The 18,728-nt window shown below is 40.5% G+C and overlaps 1 protein-coding gene across 1 annotated transcript in view; it reads left to right on the top strand.

The window, feature by feature from the left end:
• DGKK (diacylglycerol kinase kappa) overlaps nt 1-18,728 on the top strand; it is a 164,334-nt gene that overhangs the window by 45,460 nt on the left and 100,146 nt on the right. Inside the window, exons 2-4 of the mRNA XM_040265324.1 lie at nt 7,030-7,140; nt 13,368-13,448; nt 15,409-15,513. Of these exons, the coding sequence (XP_040121258.1) occupies nt 7,030-7,140; nt 13,368-13,448; nt 15,409-15,513 (297 nt within the window). The remainder of the gene's footprint in view (nt 1-7,029; nt 7,141-13,367; nt 13,449-15,408; nt 15,514-18,728) is intronic.

The raw sequence follows: 18,728 nt of genomic DNA, 5'->3' as shown, positions 1-18,728 counted from the left end.
TTGACTTCACATTCCAGGATGTCTGGCTCTAGGTGAGTGATCACACCATCATGATTATCTTGGTTGTGAAGATCTCTTTTGTACAGTTCTTCTGTGTATTCTTGCCGCCTCTTCTTAATATCTTCTGCTTTTGTTAGGTCCAGACCACTTCTTTCCTTTATCGAGCCCATCTTTGCATGAAATGTCCCCTTTGTATCTCTAATTTTCTTGAAGATATCTCCAGTCTTTCCTATTCTATTGTTTTCCTCTATTTCTTTGTAAAATAGAAGAACAGCCAGCTAATAACAGGTAGTGGTGTATGTCATGATGCTTGCTTACTTTTTGATTAGGTGGGTGTGGAATTCACTCTGGCTATGTAATAGGGGCTCCTTTCACTAGGACAGGATAAGAGAATCCTCCAAAGCCTCATCCAGCAAAAAACCACTGAGCCACAGAAAAACAGGCCCAACAAATAGTAGAAGCTTTGGAGGATTTTGGAGGAGCACAAGAAAGGTTCATAGAAGCAGTTGTACTTGCCCTTTCCCAACTAAGCAGCAGGCAGGTGTTAATTATATATAGGCAATTGGACTGCTTTACAGACCCTGTTGAGATATTTTATAAAATATACTTTTATAAATATGGAGCAAAGGAAATCCTTACCATCACTGTTGGCAATTAATTTGTACATGCCAAGTTGTAGAACATCAGGGAGAAAGATCACTGGTGCTAGAGTGCAGGGGTTTCTGGGAATAATGAATTGAGTGGTTGGCTTATTAAAGAAGACACAAAAATAAACTGCTTTCTCTTCAAGGGCTGCCACAGGTTAGGCAAAGATGTTTTGTGTGAATGCTGTATTCAAGACCTGAATTAACTATGCCTCAATAAATCCTGGGGGCTTCCCAGGTGGCTCAGTGGGTAAAGAATCTGCCTGCAATGCAGGAGACATAGGAGACTGAGGTTTGATCCCTGGGTTGGGAAAATCCCCTGGAGGAGGGCATGGCAACCCACTCCAGTGTTCTTGCCTGGAGAATCCCATGGACAGGGGAACCTGGCGGGCTACAGTCCATAGGGTCGCAAAGAGTTGGACAGGACTGAAGCAACTGAGCACACACGCATGTTAAATCCTGTGCTCTTGGATTTGAATGAAGTCAGTTGATGTCTGTGGTGACTGAACTCAGCACCACACTCACTCCCACTATGAAACACCCAGCCTTGAGAGTTTAAAAGTAGAGATATCAGTGCTATTTGCGTTTTAATGTCAGATAGAACTGCGTGCAATATGTTCTGATTTAAGAAGCATTTCAGTATGTACAAGGATCCAATAGCCCTTCCTAACTTCTTCCTATTTGCAGCACCACACATATTGCCACAGGAATGTGGCAACTTGAACCAAGAGGATTACAGGTGTGCCTCATTTTATGAACTATCTGTGTGCCTATAAACATGGCCACCAAAACAATTCCCATGCATAATCCTGTTTTTTATTGCCTCCCATTGGAGAAGGAAATGGCAACCCACTCCAGCGTTCTTGCCTGGAGAATCCCAAGGATGGAGGAGCCTGGTAGGCTGCCGTCTACAGGGTCTCACAGAGTCGGACGTGACTGAAGCGACTTAGCAGCAGCAACAGCATAATAACACTGGAGATGCATTCTTCTGACAAATATTGTAGTCCCAAGATGCTGAAAAATCTCAAAAATATCAAACATTGACTATCTTACTTGAGAAGGAAATCTTCAACTGTCTTGATAATGCCTTAGAAATAAAAATATTAGTCACTTAAAGAAATAAAAGTTCAGGGTATCTTTCATAGGACAGAATTGATGTAGGTGCCTTTCACTACCTACTTCAGAGTGATGCTGGGAAGTTTCAATAACAAAAGTGAAAGCACTTTATTCATTGCAAAGCTCTGCATGCATGTGAATTCTCCTTACTCTTCTAATTATTCTTGGATAGTCACTTTAAAGAAACAGAAAAACTCCCCATCTGGAAATTGAAAGTAACATTTCACATGGTTGTGGCAAGGGGTCAATGAAATGATGTTATCTGTAAACTGAAAATCCTGTTACAAGATAAGCGAGGGTTCTTCTGCTAATGCGTCACTTTATAGGCTGTATCTTTTGGTTTGTTTCTTCCAATTTTTGTCTCATGTCCTTGTTAAGCTTAGTGACCCTAGGCAGGTAAAGTTTCGTTTGCATGCACATATTTTATTGACTTGTGGTAGCCTATTGATTGAGTGGCTTTTTAGCTTCTGCTTCTTCAAACTGACTTCTGGGAGCTGCATATTGTGTTTTTAAGTAAACCATGGTTTATTTAGAAACATCTCCCCAAGGGGGACAGAGTTTAAAGAGAAAGAAACTATAGGAATTTTACCTCCTCTCAACCCATTAATGGGTATTATTGAACAATAATGGATTAATGGATATTTGTAGAAGTTCGAAGTTGACAATATAGAGCCTGAGTTTAGAACTTGGCACATTATTTACCAGAGACATATTAATGCCAGAGGCATTAGTTTCTGCAAAAATCGCCCAGTCAATAATGTGTTAAGAAACTTTTAAATGGTCTTCTAACCTTTCTCCTTAATTACTATACATAAGTCACATAAACATTTATCTGCTACCAACTTGGTAATATATATCTTACATATACAGGCACACAAACACTGAACTCATACACTGCAACCTCTTCTGTTGCCAGCCAGGAATACCCACCACTCACTCATTTTGTCATCTAGAGAAACTGACAGTAGTTACAGTTCAGAAATTGCAAATTGGTTGTCTGTGGCATGATTTTGGCCTCATCTATGTTTTGTTTGGCCCTCTCAAGTTTTTTGTTTTAATTTAATTAGTAGTTAATATGTCCATATTCCAAAACTTCACACAAATTTTCACCTGGATTGCCAACTTGTCTTGAAAAATGGAATGAACTGGTAACACTGGGTCAGCATTCAATAATCCCCTAGAATTCAGCAGCAACTGGGCTTGGGCTGCCCAGTTCCCCTGCTAGGTTGTTGATTCTTTTGTAACCAGCTAGCCTTCTATGATCATTGAGTAGACAGCCCTGCACTTAAAACTAATGCATTCATAAAGACCAGTTTAGTATCATGGAACAGAGAGGAGATAATTGTGATTTGGCCGGTGTACCCAATGGCAGGATGTGTGAGTGGATAGCCACTATCTTAGTGGAACCTCTCATTTGAACCAGAAGGTAAACATTTAACACAATGGACATGAAGCTCCCAAGGCTCTTTCAAATGGTGCTCTGAGCTCATATAACTTCATGTTTGTCTACATGGATTATCTGTCCCTCCACCTCCACTCCCACTATCCATATCTTTGAGACAGTGAAAGTGAAGTCGCTCAGTCATGTCTGACTCTTTGCGACCCCATGGACTGTAGTAGCCTATCAGGGGATTTTCCAGGCAAGAGTGCTGGAATGGATTGCCATTTCCTTCTCCAGGGGATCTTCCCGACCCAGGAATCGAACCCAGGTGTCCCACATTGCAGGCAGCTTTATCGTCTGAACCACTAGGGAGACAGGGAAGGTGCTTGCAACTTCTTTAGCTGCTTCTAAGGGCCTAAAAAAAGGTGGAGTCAATAGTAGGAGCTCAGAAAATATAAAGCATTCTATCCAGTGATCAGTTCAGTTCAGTTCAGTCCCTCAGTCCTGTCCGACTCTTTGCGACCCCATGAATCACAGCACGCCAGGTCTCCCTGTCCATCACCATCTCCTGGAGTTCACTCAGACTCACATCCATCGAGTCAGTGATGCCATTCAGCCATCTCATCCTCTGTTGTTCCCTGCTCCTCCTGCCCCCAATCCCTCCCAGCATCAGAGTCTTTTCCAATGAGTCAACTCTTCACATGAGGTGGCCAAAGTATTGGAGTTTCAGCTTCAGCATCAGTCCTTCCAATGAACACCCAGGACTGATCTCCTTTAGGATGGCTGGTTGGATCTCCTTGCAGTCCAAGGGACTCTCAAGAGTCTTCTCCAACACCACAGTTCAAAAGCATCAATTCTTCGGTGCTCAGCTTTCTTCACAGTCCAACTCACACATCCATACATGACCAATGGAAAAACCATAGCTTTGATTAGATAGACCTTTGTTGGCAAAGTAATGTCTCTGCTTTTGAATATGCTATCTAGGTTGGTCATAACTTTTCTTCCAAGGAGTAAGTGTCTTTTAATTTCATGGCTGCAGTCACCATCTGCAGTGATTTTGGAGCCAAACAAAAAAAAAAGTCTGACACTGTTTCCACTGTTTCCCCATCTATTTCCCATGAAGTGATGGAACCAGATGCCATGATCTTCGTTTTCTGAATGTTGAGCTTTAAGCCAACTTTTTCACTCTCCTCTTTCACTTTCATCAAGAGGCTTTTTAGTTCCTCTTCACTTTCTGCCATAAGGGTGGTGTCATCTGCATATCTGAGGTTATGGATATTTCTCCTGGCAATCTTGATTCCAGCTTGTGCTTCATCCAGCCCAGCGTTTCTCATGATGTACTCTACATATACGTTAAATACGCAAGGTGACAATATACAGCCTTGACGTACTCCTTTTCCTATGCACCATAAAGTCTTTCTTTTTTAAGTATAGCAATATAAAGTTTATTAAAGTAAACTAACATGCATGCAATTAAAGCTATCCAGTCTTTACAATTAGAGTAGCTAGATATTGGTTATGTGGCTTTTACCCTGAAAGAAAACAATTCTTAGTTAACCAAATCATCTGTCATTTTCTTTCTTTTCTTTTCTTGACCATGACAAATGCTGAGTTCATGGAATGAGAACTGAACATTTTGATGATTTGCTGTGTCTCCAGGTTAATGGATTAATTAACTAATTAATTAACTGGTTTTCTGTGTGCCTAGGTGGATAACATGATTAATTAATAGGGCACAAGTAAGGGAAGAAAAGGGAACATATCTTAAGTACCAGGAAGGGGAATTAAACAGTGATCATTACTACAGGTTGATAGAAGGAAGTAGCTGGGGAGAAGAGGCTGAATTCTATTTGTTTTCGTATGTCAAATCATAGGGTGTGGCAATTTTCTGAGGGAACCAGAGGGTCCAGAGTTCTGGGAGTCTTTTAGAGAAGCAAATCCCCCTCCTCATTTCATCATTGCCACCTCACCCCATCATGCTAATCCCAAAAGCAACAAGAGGAGAAGGAAGCTGGGTATGGCAGCAGGGGTAAGAAAAAGCAGTTGAAATTAAGAGATGTTTTAAACTTAAAATGGAATGGGGGAAATATCCAGCCAAAAACTGTAAATAAACTATTACAAAGGATACCATACATGGTAAAATAAGAACGATGGAAGAATTTAGCAATTGACGAAGTAGAATAGCTCGGGAAAGGGGAAGAAATAATGGATGTGGCTTCAGTTGTACAAAGTTGGAGCACTTACAATTTTGAACTTAAGTCTTTGGCAGAGAGAAATAAACATGGTTGTCTAGGTATCATGAAGACTTAGTGTGGAACAATATATGGCATAAAGTTGAGAAGATTGGGATACAGAATACCAAATGCTATCATTGAGAATATATTCCATAGGCCATCTGACCAGAGAAAGAGTGATGGAATCACAGTGCTTACACAGAGTTGTTTTCTCATTGATGACTCAGTTTCAACAATTGAAATGTAATTTCTCACTCTCCATGCCACATTCCCACAAGATCTTTTTTTTGTCTCTTTGTCTTGACTCCTTGACACCATTCTTTTGTAAACATCCCAAGGGTGGTACAATAACTTGGAAATTCCCTTAAGTTATCAAGATGATTCAGGTAAACTTTGATTGCTATGAACTGACTTTTCAATTGACATACAAAGGCTCTGTCCATTAGTACTAACTTATTGGTTAAAGAATTGAACAGACAGTATAACAGATGTGGGTATATTTGGGAGAGCGGGAGTAGCAAATGATTGTTTAAGTGGGGTCCCAAACTTAAATACCACTGGAATCGGGTGCCCCATCTAAAGGGAGCAGGTGCTACTCTGTTCTAGCAGACTGCTGCCATATGAAAATGTAGGTCCCCTGTTATCAGATGTTCAGATTTTTTAAGAGAAACTTGGGATTTTATTTGAAATTCTCTGCTTTTTAAATATTATCAATTAATTAAGAACTGAAAAACACTAGGTGGGCCAAACAAACACTTCCACAACTGCCAAATGGTGAATTCTAATTTAGATGATGGATGGAATTCATGGTAGAGCTTTGATTTTATGACTTAAGTCTGTCTCTTCGTCCATTCAGCATGGGTTTATTTGCAGCTTGGTGGATGTGAATACTTCCAGATGGTAGTCTTGCATGTTGACTTGTATCTTGTAAGGTTACACTGGGGAAAGCCTCCCCAATGGTAACATGGTAAGCAGACTCTATGCTTGGTTAGAATCAATCTGTTTGACAAGTAACAGAAAAATCAGTCGGTAAAACTATGAGATATGTAAATAAAGTAATCAGATGGTAGTTCTTTTTCATGCACTTTTTGCTCTCACCAGATCATGAATCCCTTGAAGGCTATGATAAAGACTTGGGATTTGGTTCTAAAACTGTTGGGAAGCTATTGGAGGCTTGCGAGCAGGAAGGGATATGATCCAACTTATTATTCTATAAAGAACACTCTAAAATAACAGATATGAAAGCCCTGTCTAGTCCTGCAACCTGAAGATTTCCAAAATATCTGCCCTTACTGAACTCAGCCTCTCCCCCAACCATTTGTTCTTCCCTAGGAATGTAGCTCTTGTATTTATGTGTTCTGTCTCTCATCCCCTCCTCCTACCACAAATGAAAATGTTTTCCATGGTTGTTGGGCCATGTGTCCTAAGAAACTTAGAGCCTATATGATTTGGAATGTGTTATCCAAGGGTAACCAATGCTTTTTCTGAATAAACTAAGAAACTCTAAGAAACTCTGTATTCTTGCCTGGCCCTTAGGCCATTTCTCAGATATGTGACAGGGCCTTCTAGATATCTGAACTTCTCAAATGAGAGAACAAGTGATATGGTCTTGCAAATTGACCTAATTACTCAAAGCTATGCTTCTATCTTTCAGAAAATACTGAAGGAAGGACCTCTGCTAAAGAACTGTAACTCATTCAAGAGATGGAAGCTTAGATATTTTCTGGTTCGAGGACAAAGGCTCTGCTTTGCACACCATCCTGCGGTAAGAGAATATATATATATACACATACATACATATATATATATACATATACGTGTCAGTTGTGTCAATTTCCTAGTAGGTAGGCACCAGGAAATAATTTGAGAGGAGATAAACCAAGAGGTAAAGACATGTTAGTGAGAATTAAGGTGGATAATACCAAGCTGCTCCACTATATCCCTAGCTAGACCATATCCCATTATGTTGTTGCTGTTCAGCCCCTAAATCGTCCCGGACTCTTTGCAACCCCATGGACTGCAGCACTCCAGGCTACCCTGTCCTTCACTACCTCCAGGAGTTTGCTCAAATTCATGTCTACTGAGTCAGTGATGCTATCTAATCATCTCATCCTCTGCTGCCCTGTCTCCTTTTGCCTGGAATCTTTCCAAGCATCAGGGTCTTTTCCAATTTTTACATCAGGTAGCAAAAGTATTGGTGCTTCAGCTTCAACATCAGTCCTTCCAATGAATATTCAAGGTTAATTTCCTTTAGGATCAACTGGTTCAATCTCCTTGCAGTCCAAGAGACTCTCAGGAGTCTTCTCCAACACCTCATTTCAAAAGCATCAATTCTTCAGTGCTCAGCCTTCTTTATGGTCCAACTCTCACATCCATACATGACTACTTGAAAAAAATATAGTTTTGACTAGACAGACCTTTGCAGGCAAAGTGATGTCTCTGCTTTTTAATATGTTGTCTAGGTTTGTCACAGGTTTCCTTTCAAGGAGCAATCATCTTTTAGTTTCATGGTTGCAATCACTGTCCACATGATTTTGGAGCCCAAGAAAATAAAATCTGTCACTACCTGCACTTTTTCACCTTCTATTTACCGTGAAATGATGGGACCAGAGGCCATGATCTTAGTTTTTTTGAACGTTGAGTTTCTTTTTTTTTTAATTTTATTTTTTTACTTTACAATACTGTATTGGTTTTGCCATACATTGACATGAATCCGCCACGTGTGTACATGAGTTCCCAACCCTGAACCCCTCTCCCATCACCCTCCCCATGTTGTCTCTCTGGGTCATCCCAGTGCACCAGCCCCAAGCATCCTGTATCCTGTATCGAACAGAGACTGGCGATTCATTTCATATATGATAGTATACATGTTTCAATGCCATTCTCCCAAATCATCCCACCCTCTCCCGCTCCCACAGAGTCCAAAAGTCTGTTCTATACACCTGTGTCTCTTTTGCTGTCTCGCATACAGGGTTATCATTACCATCTTTCTAAATTCCATATATATGTGTTAGTGTACTGTATTGGTGTTTTTCTTTCTGGCTTACTTTGTATAATCGGCTCCAGTTTCATCCACCTCATTAGAACTGATTCAAATGTATTCTTTTTAATGGCTGAGTAATACTCCATTGTGTATATGTACCACAGCTTTCTTATCCATTCATCTGCTGATGGACATCTAGGTTGTTTCCATGTCCTGGCTATTATAAACAGTGCTGTGATGAACATTGGGGTACATGTGTCTCTTTCAATTCTGGTTTCCTCAGTGTGTATGCCCAGCAGTGGGATTGCTGGGTCATAAGGCAGTTCTATTTGCAATTTTTTAAGGAATCTCCACACTGTTCTCCATAGTGGCTGTACTAGTTTGCATTCCCACCAACAGTGTAAGAGGGTTCCCTTTTCTCCACACTCTCTCCAGCATTTATTGCTTGCAGACTTTTGGATTGCAGCCATTCTGACTGGTGTGAAATGGTACCTCATTGTGGTCTTGAATTGCATTTCTCTGATAATGAGTGATGTTGAGCATCTTTTCATGTGTTTGTTAGCCATCTGTATGTCTTCTTTGGAGAAATGTCTATTTAGTTCTTTGGCCCATTTTTTGATTGGGTCGTTTATTTTTCTGGAATTGAGCTGCATAAGTTGCTTGTATATTTTTTAAGATTAGTTGTTTGACAGTTGCTTCATTTGCTATTATTTTCTCCCATTCGGAAGGCTGTATTTTCACCTTGCTTATATTTTCCTTTGTTGTGCAGAAGCTTTTAATTTTAATTAGGTCCCATTTGTTTATTTTTGCTTTTATTTCCAGTATTCTGGGAGGTGGATCATAGAAGATCCTGCTGTGATTTATGTCGGAGAGTGTTTTGCCTATGTTCTCCTCTAGGAGTTTTATAGTTTCCGGTCTTTGAATGTTGAGTTTCAAGCCAGCTTTTTCCCTCTCCTCTTTCACCCTCATCAAGAGGCTCTTTGGCTTCTCTTTACTTTATGCCATTAGAATGATATCATTTGCATATCTGAGGTTGTTGGTATTTGTCCTGACCGTCTTGATTCCAGCTTGAGCTTCATCCAGCCTGGCATTTCTCATGATGCACCCTGCCTATAAGTTAAATAAGCAGGGTGACAATATACAGCCTTCTCACACTCCTTTCCAAATTTTGAACCAGTCCATTGTTCCATATCTGGTTCTAACTGTTGCTTCTTGACCTGCATACAAGTTTCTCAGGAGACAGGTAAGGAGGTCTGGTACTCACATCTCTTAAAGAATTTTCCACAGTTTGTTGTGATCCACACAGTAAAAGGCTTTAGCATAATCAATGAAGCAGAAGTAGGTGTTTTTCTGGAGTTCCCTTGCTTTCCCTATGATCCAACAAATACTGGCAATTTGATCTCTGGTTCCTCTGCTTTTTCTAAACCCAGCTGGTACACCTGGAAGTTCTCAGTTCATGTACTGCTGAAGCCGAGCTTGAAGAATTTTGAGCATAACCTTACTAGCATGTGAAATGAATGCAATTATACAGTAGTTTGAACATTTTTTGGCACTGCCCTTCTTTGAGATTGAAATGAAAACTGACCTTTTTCAGCCCTGTGGACACTGCTGAATTTTTCCAATTTGCTGATATATTGAGTGCAGCACTTTAACAGCATTATCTTTTAGGATTTGAAATAGCTCAGCTGGAATTCCATCACCTCCACTAGCTTTGTTTGTAATGATGCTTTCTAAGGGCCACTTTCACAGCATCATCTTTTAGGATTTGAAATAGCTCAGCTGGACTTCCACCACGTCCACTAGCTTTGTTTTAATAGTGATGCTTTCTAAGGCCCACTTGACTTCACATTCCAGGATGTCTGGCTCTAAGTGAGTGATCACACTATCATGGTTTTCTGGGTCATGAAGATCTTCTTTGTATCGTTCTTCTGTGTATTCTTGCCACCTGTTCTTAATATTTTCTGCTTCTGTTAGGTCCGTACTATTTCTGTCCTTTATTGTGCTCATCTTTGCATGAAATGTTCCCTTGATATCTCTAATTTTTTTCACCAGATCTCCAGTTTTTCCCATTCTATTGTTTTCCTCTATTTATTTGCACTGATCACTGAGGAAGGCTTTCTTATCTCTCCTTGCTATTCTTTGGAACTCTGCATTCAGATGGATATTTTTCCTTTTCTCCTTTGTCTTTCACTTCTCTTCTTTTCATAGTTTTTTGTAAGGCCTTCTCGACAACCATTTTGCCTTTTTGCATTTCTTTTTCTTGGGGATGGTCTTGATCAGTGCCTCCTGTACAATGTCATGAACCTCCATCTATAATTCTTCAGGCATTCTGTGTATCAGATCTAATCCCTTCAGTCCATTTGTCACTTCCACTGTATAGTCATAAGGGATTTGATTTAGGTCAAACCTGAGTGGTCTAGTGGTTTTCCCTACTCTTTTCAGTTTAAGTCTGAATTTTGCAATAAGGAGTTCATGACCTGAGCCACAGTCAGCTCCTGGTCTTGTTTTTGCTAACTATATAGAGCTTCTCCATCTTTGGCTGCAAAGAATATAATCAATCTGATTTCAAATCCCTAAAGATGATGCTGTGAAAGTGCTGCACTCAATATGCAAGCAATTTTGGAAAACTCAGCAGGGGCCACAGACTGGAAAAGGTCAGTTTTCATTCCAATCCCAAAGAAAGGCAATGCCAGAGAATGCTCAAACTACTTATACAATTGCACTCATCTCACACACTAGCAAAGTTATGATCAAAATTCTCCAAGCCAGCCTTCAACCTGGTTGAACATGAACCATGAATTTCCAGATGTTAAAGCTGGATTGGGAAAAGGCAGAGGAACCAGAGATCAAACTGTCAACATCTGTTAGATCATTGAAAAAGCAAGTGAGTTCCAGAAAAACATCTATTTCTGCTTTATTGACTAGGCCAAAGCCTTTGACTGTGTGGATCACAACAAACTATGGAAAATTCTTCAAGACATGGGAATACCAGACCACCTGAACTGCCTCCTGAGAAATCTGTATGCAGGTAAAGAAGCAACAGTTAGAACTGAACCTGGAACAACAGAGTGGTTCCAAATCAGTAAAGGAATACAACAAGGCTGTATATTGTCACCCTGATTATTAAACTTATATGCAGAGTACATCATGAGAAATGCTGGACTGGATGAAGCACAAGCTGGAATTAAGATTCCTGGAAGAAATATCAATAACATCAGATATGCAGATGACACCACCCTTATGGCAGAAAGTGAAGAACTAAAGAGCCTCTTGATGAAAGTGAAAGAGGAGAGTGAAAAAGTTGGCTTAAAACTCAACATTCATAAAACTAAGATCACGGGATCTGGTCCCATCACTTCGTGGCAAATAGATGGGGAAACAGTGGAAAGAGTGACAGACTTTATATTGGTGATTCCAAAATCACTGCAGATGGTGACTACAGCCATGAAATTAAAAGACGCTTGCTCCTCAGAAGGAAAGTTATGACCAAACTAGACAGCTTATTAAAAAGCAGGGGCATTACTTTGCCTGCAAAGGTCCATCTAGTCAAGGCTATGGTTTTTCCAGTAGTCGTGTATGGATGTGAGAGTTGGACTATGAAGAAAGCTGAGCACTGAAGAATTGATGCTTTTGAACTGTGGTGTTAATGAAGACTCTTGAAAGTCCCTTGTACAGCAAGGAGATCCAACCAGTCCATCCTAAAGGAAATCAGTCCTGAATATTCATTGGAAGGACTGATGCTGAAGCTGAAACTCCAATACTTTGACCACCTGATGCTAAGAACTGACTCATTTGAAAAGACCCTGATGCTGGGAAAGATTGAAGGCAGGAAGAGAAGGGGATGACAGAGGACGAGATGGCTGTATGGCATCACTGACTCAATGGACATGAGTTTGAGTAAACTCCAGGAGATGGTGATGGACAGGGAGGCCTGGCATGCTGCAGTCCATGGGGTCACAAAAAGTCAGACATGACTGAGCGACTGAACTGAAGGCCCACTTGACTTCACACTCCAGGATGTCTGGCTCTAAGAGATTGACCACACCCTCATGGTTATCTGGGTCATTAAGACCTTTTCTGTATGGTTTTTCTGTGTATTCTTGCCACCTCTTCTTAATCTCTTCTGCTTCTGTTAGGTTCTTACTGAGCCACTTCATTCTTTCTGGCCTGAGTACATGCTAAGTCACTTCAGTCGTGTCCGACTCTTTGCAACCCTTAGGTACTGTAGCCTGCCAGCCTCCTCCATCCATGGGATTCTTCTCCAGGCAAGAACACTGGAGTGGGTTGCTATGCCCTCCTCCAGAGGATCTTCCTGAGCCAGGGATCAAATCTGCATCTCCTGCGGCTCCTGCATTGCAGGCAGATTCTTTACCCCTAGGCCACCAGAGAAGCCTCATTCTTTCTGGAGCTATTAGTAATTTCCCTGAACTCTTCCCCAGTAGCGTATTGGACATCTTTCAACCCGGGGGCTCATTTTCCAGTGTCATACCTTTTTGCCTTTTCATACTGTTCATGGAGTTTTCCAGTCAAGAATACTGGAGTGGGTTGCCATGCCCTCCTCCAGTGGACCATGTTTTGTCAGAACTCTTCACTATGTCCTGTCCATCTTGGGTGGCCCTGCATGGCATGGCTCATAGCTTCCTTGAATTATGCAAGGCCCTTCACCACAACAAGGCTGTGATCCATGAAGGCAGTATCCCACTATATTCTCCAGCATAAACCTTTAGTTTTAAATAATCCTGAGCTACCTAAGCTTTCCTATAAATCCATATAAAAGTTTTGGGAAGAGTTGTGTTTTGGGTTTAGTTTGGTTAATTTTCTGTTTGTTACATGATATATCAATCAAAATCATGATGCTAAATAAATTCAGCACTCAAGCCAAAGAAATAATGGGGTTATAACTGCCAAAAATGCCTTTTAGTGTGCCTATGTGTGTGTTTACTTTTTAGTGTATCTTTGCCTCAATAACCAGATGGTTCCTTTTCCCTCTCCCTCTCATACCTTTCCAGTTTGCACGCTTTGAAACAATTGATTTGTCTCAAGTTGCCTTGGCAGAAAGCAGCTGTAGAAACCTTTGCCACAGTTTTTGCGTAAGTAAGATTAGGATTGCCTGATTGGGCAAGGGTGAAAGCTGGCTGGGAAGAGGGGTCTCCATACCCACCTGTCGCCTGTTTGGAATTCAAATTTCCCAAGTCTTTAATCCCAAAGTGTGTTTGGAAATCCACTTAAAGTAGCATTGCAAATGAGTGTTAAAGATTATTCATGTGAGTATTTTCTATCAGCCCACTGATGAGGGGAAAAAGCATGATTGCCCTGGTCTCTATTACCAGTTTGATATAAAGGCAGAGCTGATTTCAGGATGGGGGTGACTATTTCAAAAATCAGTCCTTCCGGTGAAGGTAATTTAAATGAATATCATTGGGAGGCTTTCAAGAGACTGCTAATATGTTGTAGACTGTATCAAGATATTTGAGCTACATGACATTTTCTCCTTTGATGAAACAGATAAGAACCTAAATCCAAAGTGAAAGTTACTCTATGCTGAGATTACTAATGAGAGTACCTCAAAGAAAGCAGAGGATTTTCCAGGGATGTATTCGAGGGCTTGTCACTGCTAAAATGTCATAAGACTTGGTCATTCAGGTAAATACAGAATAGAAATCTCACTGAAAAATAACAAGTCCTTTGGCCCAAGAATTCTCCTACCCATCTCCTCACAGAAATGTTTTTTTTCTCAGTGTCAGTGGTGGGTTATGGAGAGCAGGGTTCCTCTTCATGCAGGTGAAGGTACTTAGCAGACTAAAGAGCTATGGGCCCAATACCCTGCTCCCATGGCTGGTCCACAGTCCATTCTCCTTTGAAAGAAGAGCAGTTGAAAGGAGACCCTACTCTCACTTCTCTCTCATTGCATCATACTGACCCAGGAAAAAGCTGAGGGTTCTGTTGACCCTGTTCCAAAATCTTAACTTTTGAGTGATATCCATACAAGATAATGTTTTGGGTATCCATTCTACAATAATTCCAAGGGCTAGGTTTCCCCTTAGCCTAATTAAAACATGGAGGCACTATGCATCAACCCCACATAAGAATGGGTTTAGACCAAAGGAGTGACTGTTGTTACTAATTCCAACTAGTTCCTATTGCCATTATGCGGTTCTTCTTGTGCGGTGCTACATGCACAAGAAGAACAAATTGTTTGTTGTTGTGGTGAGCTCTAGCTGCAAGATTTGAGCTTGAGGTGGTGGGCACTGGTAATGAAGACAAGTAGGGCCACTGAAGCAATGACTGATGCTATAGCTATCCATGCTCCTCCTGCCCTTTGGGAAAAGACAAAGTTAGCAGGGTCTACCTCTGCTAGACCCTCAACATGGCTTTCTCATTGTTTCTGCAAGGTTCTTGCACCAAGCAGGATTAAGAGAGATAATAGTAAAATTCTCCTCAGATTTTCCCTGACCATAAGAAAGAAAGAAACTGGATTTTTAGTTTCCTCACTCCAGTCTCACCCTCCCCTCAAACAGAAATAGGCACACCCTGATGAAAAAGAAACACTTTTACCATTTCAGGTAGGTAGAGCAGCAAGTAAACAAGTAAGATTTTCAGGCAACTTTATTTGAGTAACAGATGGGTGCTTGGCCTAGTGTTTAAGAGCATGTGTGCTGGAGCCAAAGAATCTAGATTCAAATTCTGGCTTAGTTTCTTACCTACTTTTTTGCCCTGAGCAAGTTATTTAACTCCCTTTGCCACAGAAAAAAATATCCTGACTATAAAGTGAGGGAAAATAATACTGCCTAGCTCTTGGATTTGTAATGAAAATTGAAATAAATAAGATACATAAAGTACAACAGAACAGTGCCCAGTACATAGTAAGTGCCTTTAAATTGTTGTTTATTACTATTATTAGTTGGGGTGGCTCTGGGAACTGCTGTCATATATTTAAGAAGTGGCTTTGGTTGTGCTTGGTAGACCTGTCTAGTATCTTAGAGAGTTCAAATGCTATGTTTGGGGGCAAAGTTTGAGTTGGGAATCAGCTAATAATGTGACTTTCTGTAGGTGATCACACCACAACGAAAAGTTACGCTGGCTGCACCCAATCGGAAAGACATGGAAGAATGGATTAACGTCATAAAAACCGTGCAACAGGGAGAAATTCGTAAGGTAGGATAAATAATAGAGAATCCACTCAACTCTCATGAGTAAACACTTAATTGACTGCATTAGCTAAGCCACCTTTCAAACAGGGAAATAATAAAATGGAAGCAGATACCATCTGATCAGGAATTTTGGATGTATATCATTAGGAAATCTGTCTATAAATAGAATTAATTCACTTAGACTCAAACCTTGGTAAATATGTGGTTTAGATACCTCTGTACACATCCACTTTATATATAGATGTCACTGTTTGCTCAATGGATGAGGTACTCAAGATGTATGTGAGAAGGTAACTTAGATGTTCTTGTTATTAATAGCATAGCTGCAATCAGCAGTCTTGACTTGAGTCTGCAAAGTGACTATAGTAACAACTAAGGAAACTGAGGCTCAAGGATAAGGAACCAGACCAAGACAAAATAACTACTCAGTTGCAAAGCCAAGATTTAGACCCAGGCTATGTGAATCCAAAGCCTATGTCCCTAACCATTATGCCCTTCTGCCTCTCTGTTTACTGTTCACAACAAAGGAAATATAGAGGGAAGAGCAAGGAACAGTCTTCCCCAAAGTGTGGCAGGGTTCCTTTTCTCCTTAACAATACCAAGCCCTGGGCTACTGCTCCCTGCAACAAGTGGTGCTACCATTGAAACTCTGGGCTATGCCCTCTGCTCAGTCTTCTACAGACCTATGCACTAGAAGTTATGTAAGTTCCAAGAGGGGAGGGATTTTTGTCATTTATTTACTTAGAGCAGTGTCTGGCACATAGTAGAGGCTCAATAAATATTCTTTGAATTAATAAATGAATCTGAGGGTAATCCTGGGGCCAGGGTTAGAAAGAGAGTGATATATAGTTCATCCTAAAGCAAAGTTCTGCTGTGAAGGTTTTAGAGATAATGGGGAAGATTAATTCAAATGTAAAAAGAAACTGATGTATAGGAGATGTATAGGCCCTGTGATACTCAAGAGGGATAATGGATTCTATAATCCCATAATCATAAGCTAGCAAACTTTATAAAAGCCATTAAAAAGAAGTATAGAGAACCTATATATGAAAGCGGTCAAGTTTTCCAGTAAAATGCTAATGTTTTATTGTTTAAGAATTCAGGTTTTCTTTCTCTACTTATTAGCAAAAATGCATATAAAAGTTAAAAAATATAACCTGATGTCTTAAGTAACTAGTAAATGGTAAAGGATTGTTATAGATATTTGGGGTGGAGCAGTGTAAAATAATAGGTAGTAATGTTGTTCAGTCGCTCAGTCATGTCTGACTCTGCAACACCATGGACTGCAGCATGCCAGGCTTCCCTATCCTTCATCATCTCCTGGAGCTTGCTCAAACTCATGTCCATTGAGTCAGTGATGCCATCCAACTATCTTGTCCTCTGCTGTCCCCTTCTGCTGCCTTCAATCTTTCCCAGCATCAGGGTCTTTTCTAATGAGTCGGTTCTTTGCATTAAGTGGCCAAAGTATTGGAGCTTCAGCTTCAGCATCAGTCCTTCTAACGAATATTCAGGACTGATTTCCTTTAGGATTAACTGGTTTAGGATTAACTGGTTTGATCTCCTTGCAGTCTAAGGGACTCTCAAGAGTCTTCTCAAAACCACAACTCAATAGCATCAATTCTTTGGCATTCGGCCTTCTTTATGGTCCAAATCTCACATCCATACATGACTACTGGAAAAACCATAGCTTTAACTATACAGACCTTCATCAGAAAAGTAATGTCTCTGCTTTTTTAATATGCTGTCTAGGTTTGTCATGGCTTTCTTCCAAGGAGCAAGTGTCTTTTAATTTCATGGCTTCAGTCACCATCTGCATGATTTTGGAGCCCAAGAAAATAAAGGCTGTCACTGTTTCCATTGTCCCCCCATCTATTTGCCATAAAGTGCTGAGACCAGCTACCATGATCTTCATTATTTGAATGTTGAGTTTTAAACCAGCTTTTCCACTCTCCTCTTTCACTTTCATCAGGAGGCTTTTTAGTTCCTCTTCACTTTCTGACATAAGGATGGTGTCATCTGCATATTAGCGGTTATTGATAGTTCTCCCTGCAGTCTTGATTCCAGCTTGTGCTTCTTCTAGCCCAGCGTTTCTCATGATGTACTCTGCATATAAGTTAAATAAGCAGGGTGACAATATATAGCTTTGATGTACACCTTTCCCAATTTTGAACCACTCCATTGTTCCATGTCTGGTTCTAACTGTTGCTTCTTGACCTATATACAGATTTCTCAGGAGGCTGGTAAGGTTGTCTGGTATTCCCATATCTTTAAGAATTTTCCACATTTTGTTGTGATCCACACAGTTAAAGGCTTTAGCATAGTCAATGAAGGAGAAGTAGATGGTTTTCTGGAATTCTGCTTTATCTATGATCCAGCAGATGTTGGCAATTTGATCTCTGGAGAACTCCATAGACAGTATGAAAAGGCAAAAAGATATGACACTGGAAGATGAGCTCCCCTGGTTAGAAGGTGCCTGATATGCTACTGGAGAAGAGAAGAGGGCAATTACTACTAGCTCCAGAAAGAATTAAGAGGCTGGGCCAAAGTGGAAACATTGCTAAGTTGTGGGTGTGTCTGGAGGTGAAAGTAAACTCTGATGCTATAAAGAACAATATTGCATAGGAACCTGGAATGTTAGGTACATGAATCAAGGTAAATTAAACATGGTCAAGCAGGAGAGGGCAACACTGAACATCTTAGGAATCAGTGAACTAAAATGGACAGAAATGGGAGAATTTAATTCAGGTAACCATTATGTCTACTACTGTGGGCAAGAATCCCTTAGAAGAATTGGAGTAGCCCTCATAGTTAACAAAAGAGACTGAAGTGCAGTCCTTGGGTGCAACCTCAAAAATGACAAAATGATCTCAGCTTGTTTCCAACTAAACCATTCAGCATCACAGTAATACAAGTCTATGACCCAACCACTGATGCCAAAAAGGCTGAAGTTGACCATGTTTATAAAGACGCACAGCACCTTCTAGAAGTAGCACACACACACAAAAAAAAATGTCCTTTTCATCATAGGGGATTGGAATGCAAAAGTAGGAAGTGAAGAGATACCCAGAATAACAGGCAAGTTTGGCCTTGGAGCACAAAATGAAGCAGGGCAAAGGCTAGCAGAGTTTTGTCAAGAGAAAACACTGGTCATAGAAAACACCATTTTTCAACAACAAGGGACAACTCTACACATGGACATAGCCAGACAGTCATACAGAA

This window comes from Oryx dammah, unplaced genomic scaffold (assembly GCF_014754425.2).
Source record: "Oryx dammah isolate SB20612 unplaced genomic scaffold, SCBI_Odam_1.1 HiC_scaffold_23, whole genome shotgun sequence".
In the NCBI taxonomy this organism is placed as follows: Eukaryota; Metazoa; Chordata; class Mammalia; order Artiodactyla; family Bovidae; genus Oryx; species Oryx dammah.
This window is presented reverse-complemented; position numbering and strand designations above follow the sequence as displayed.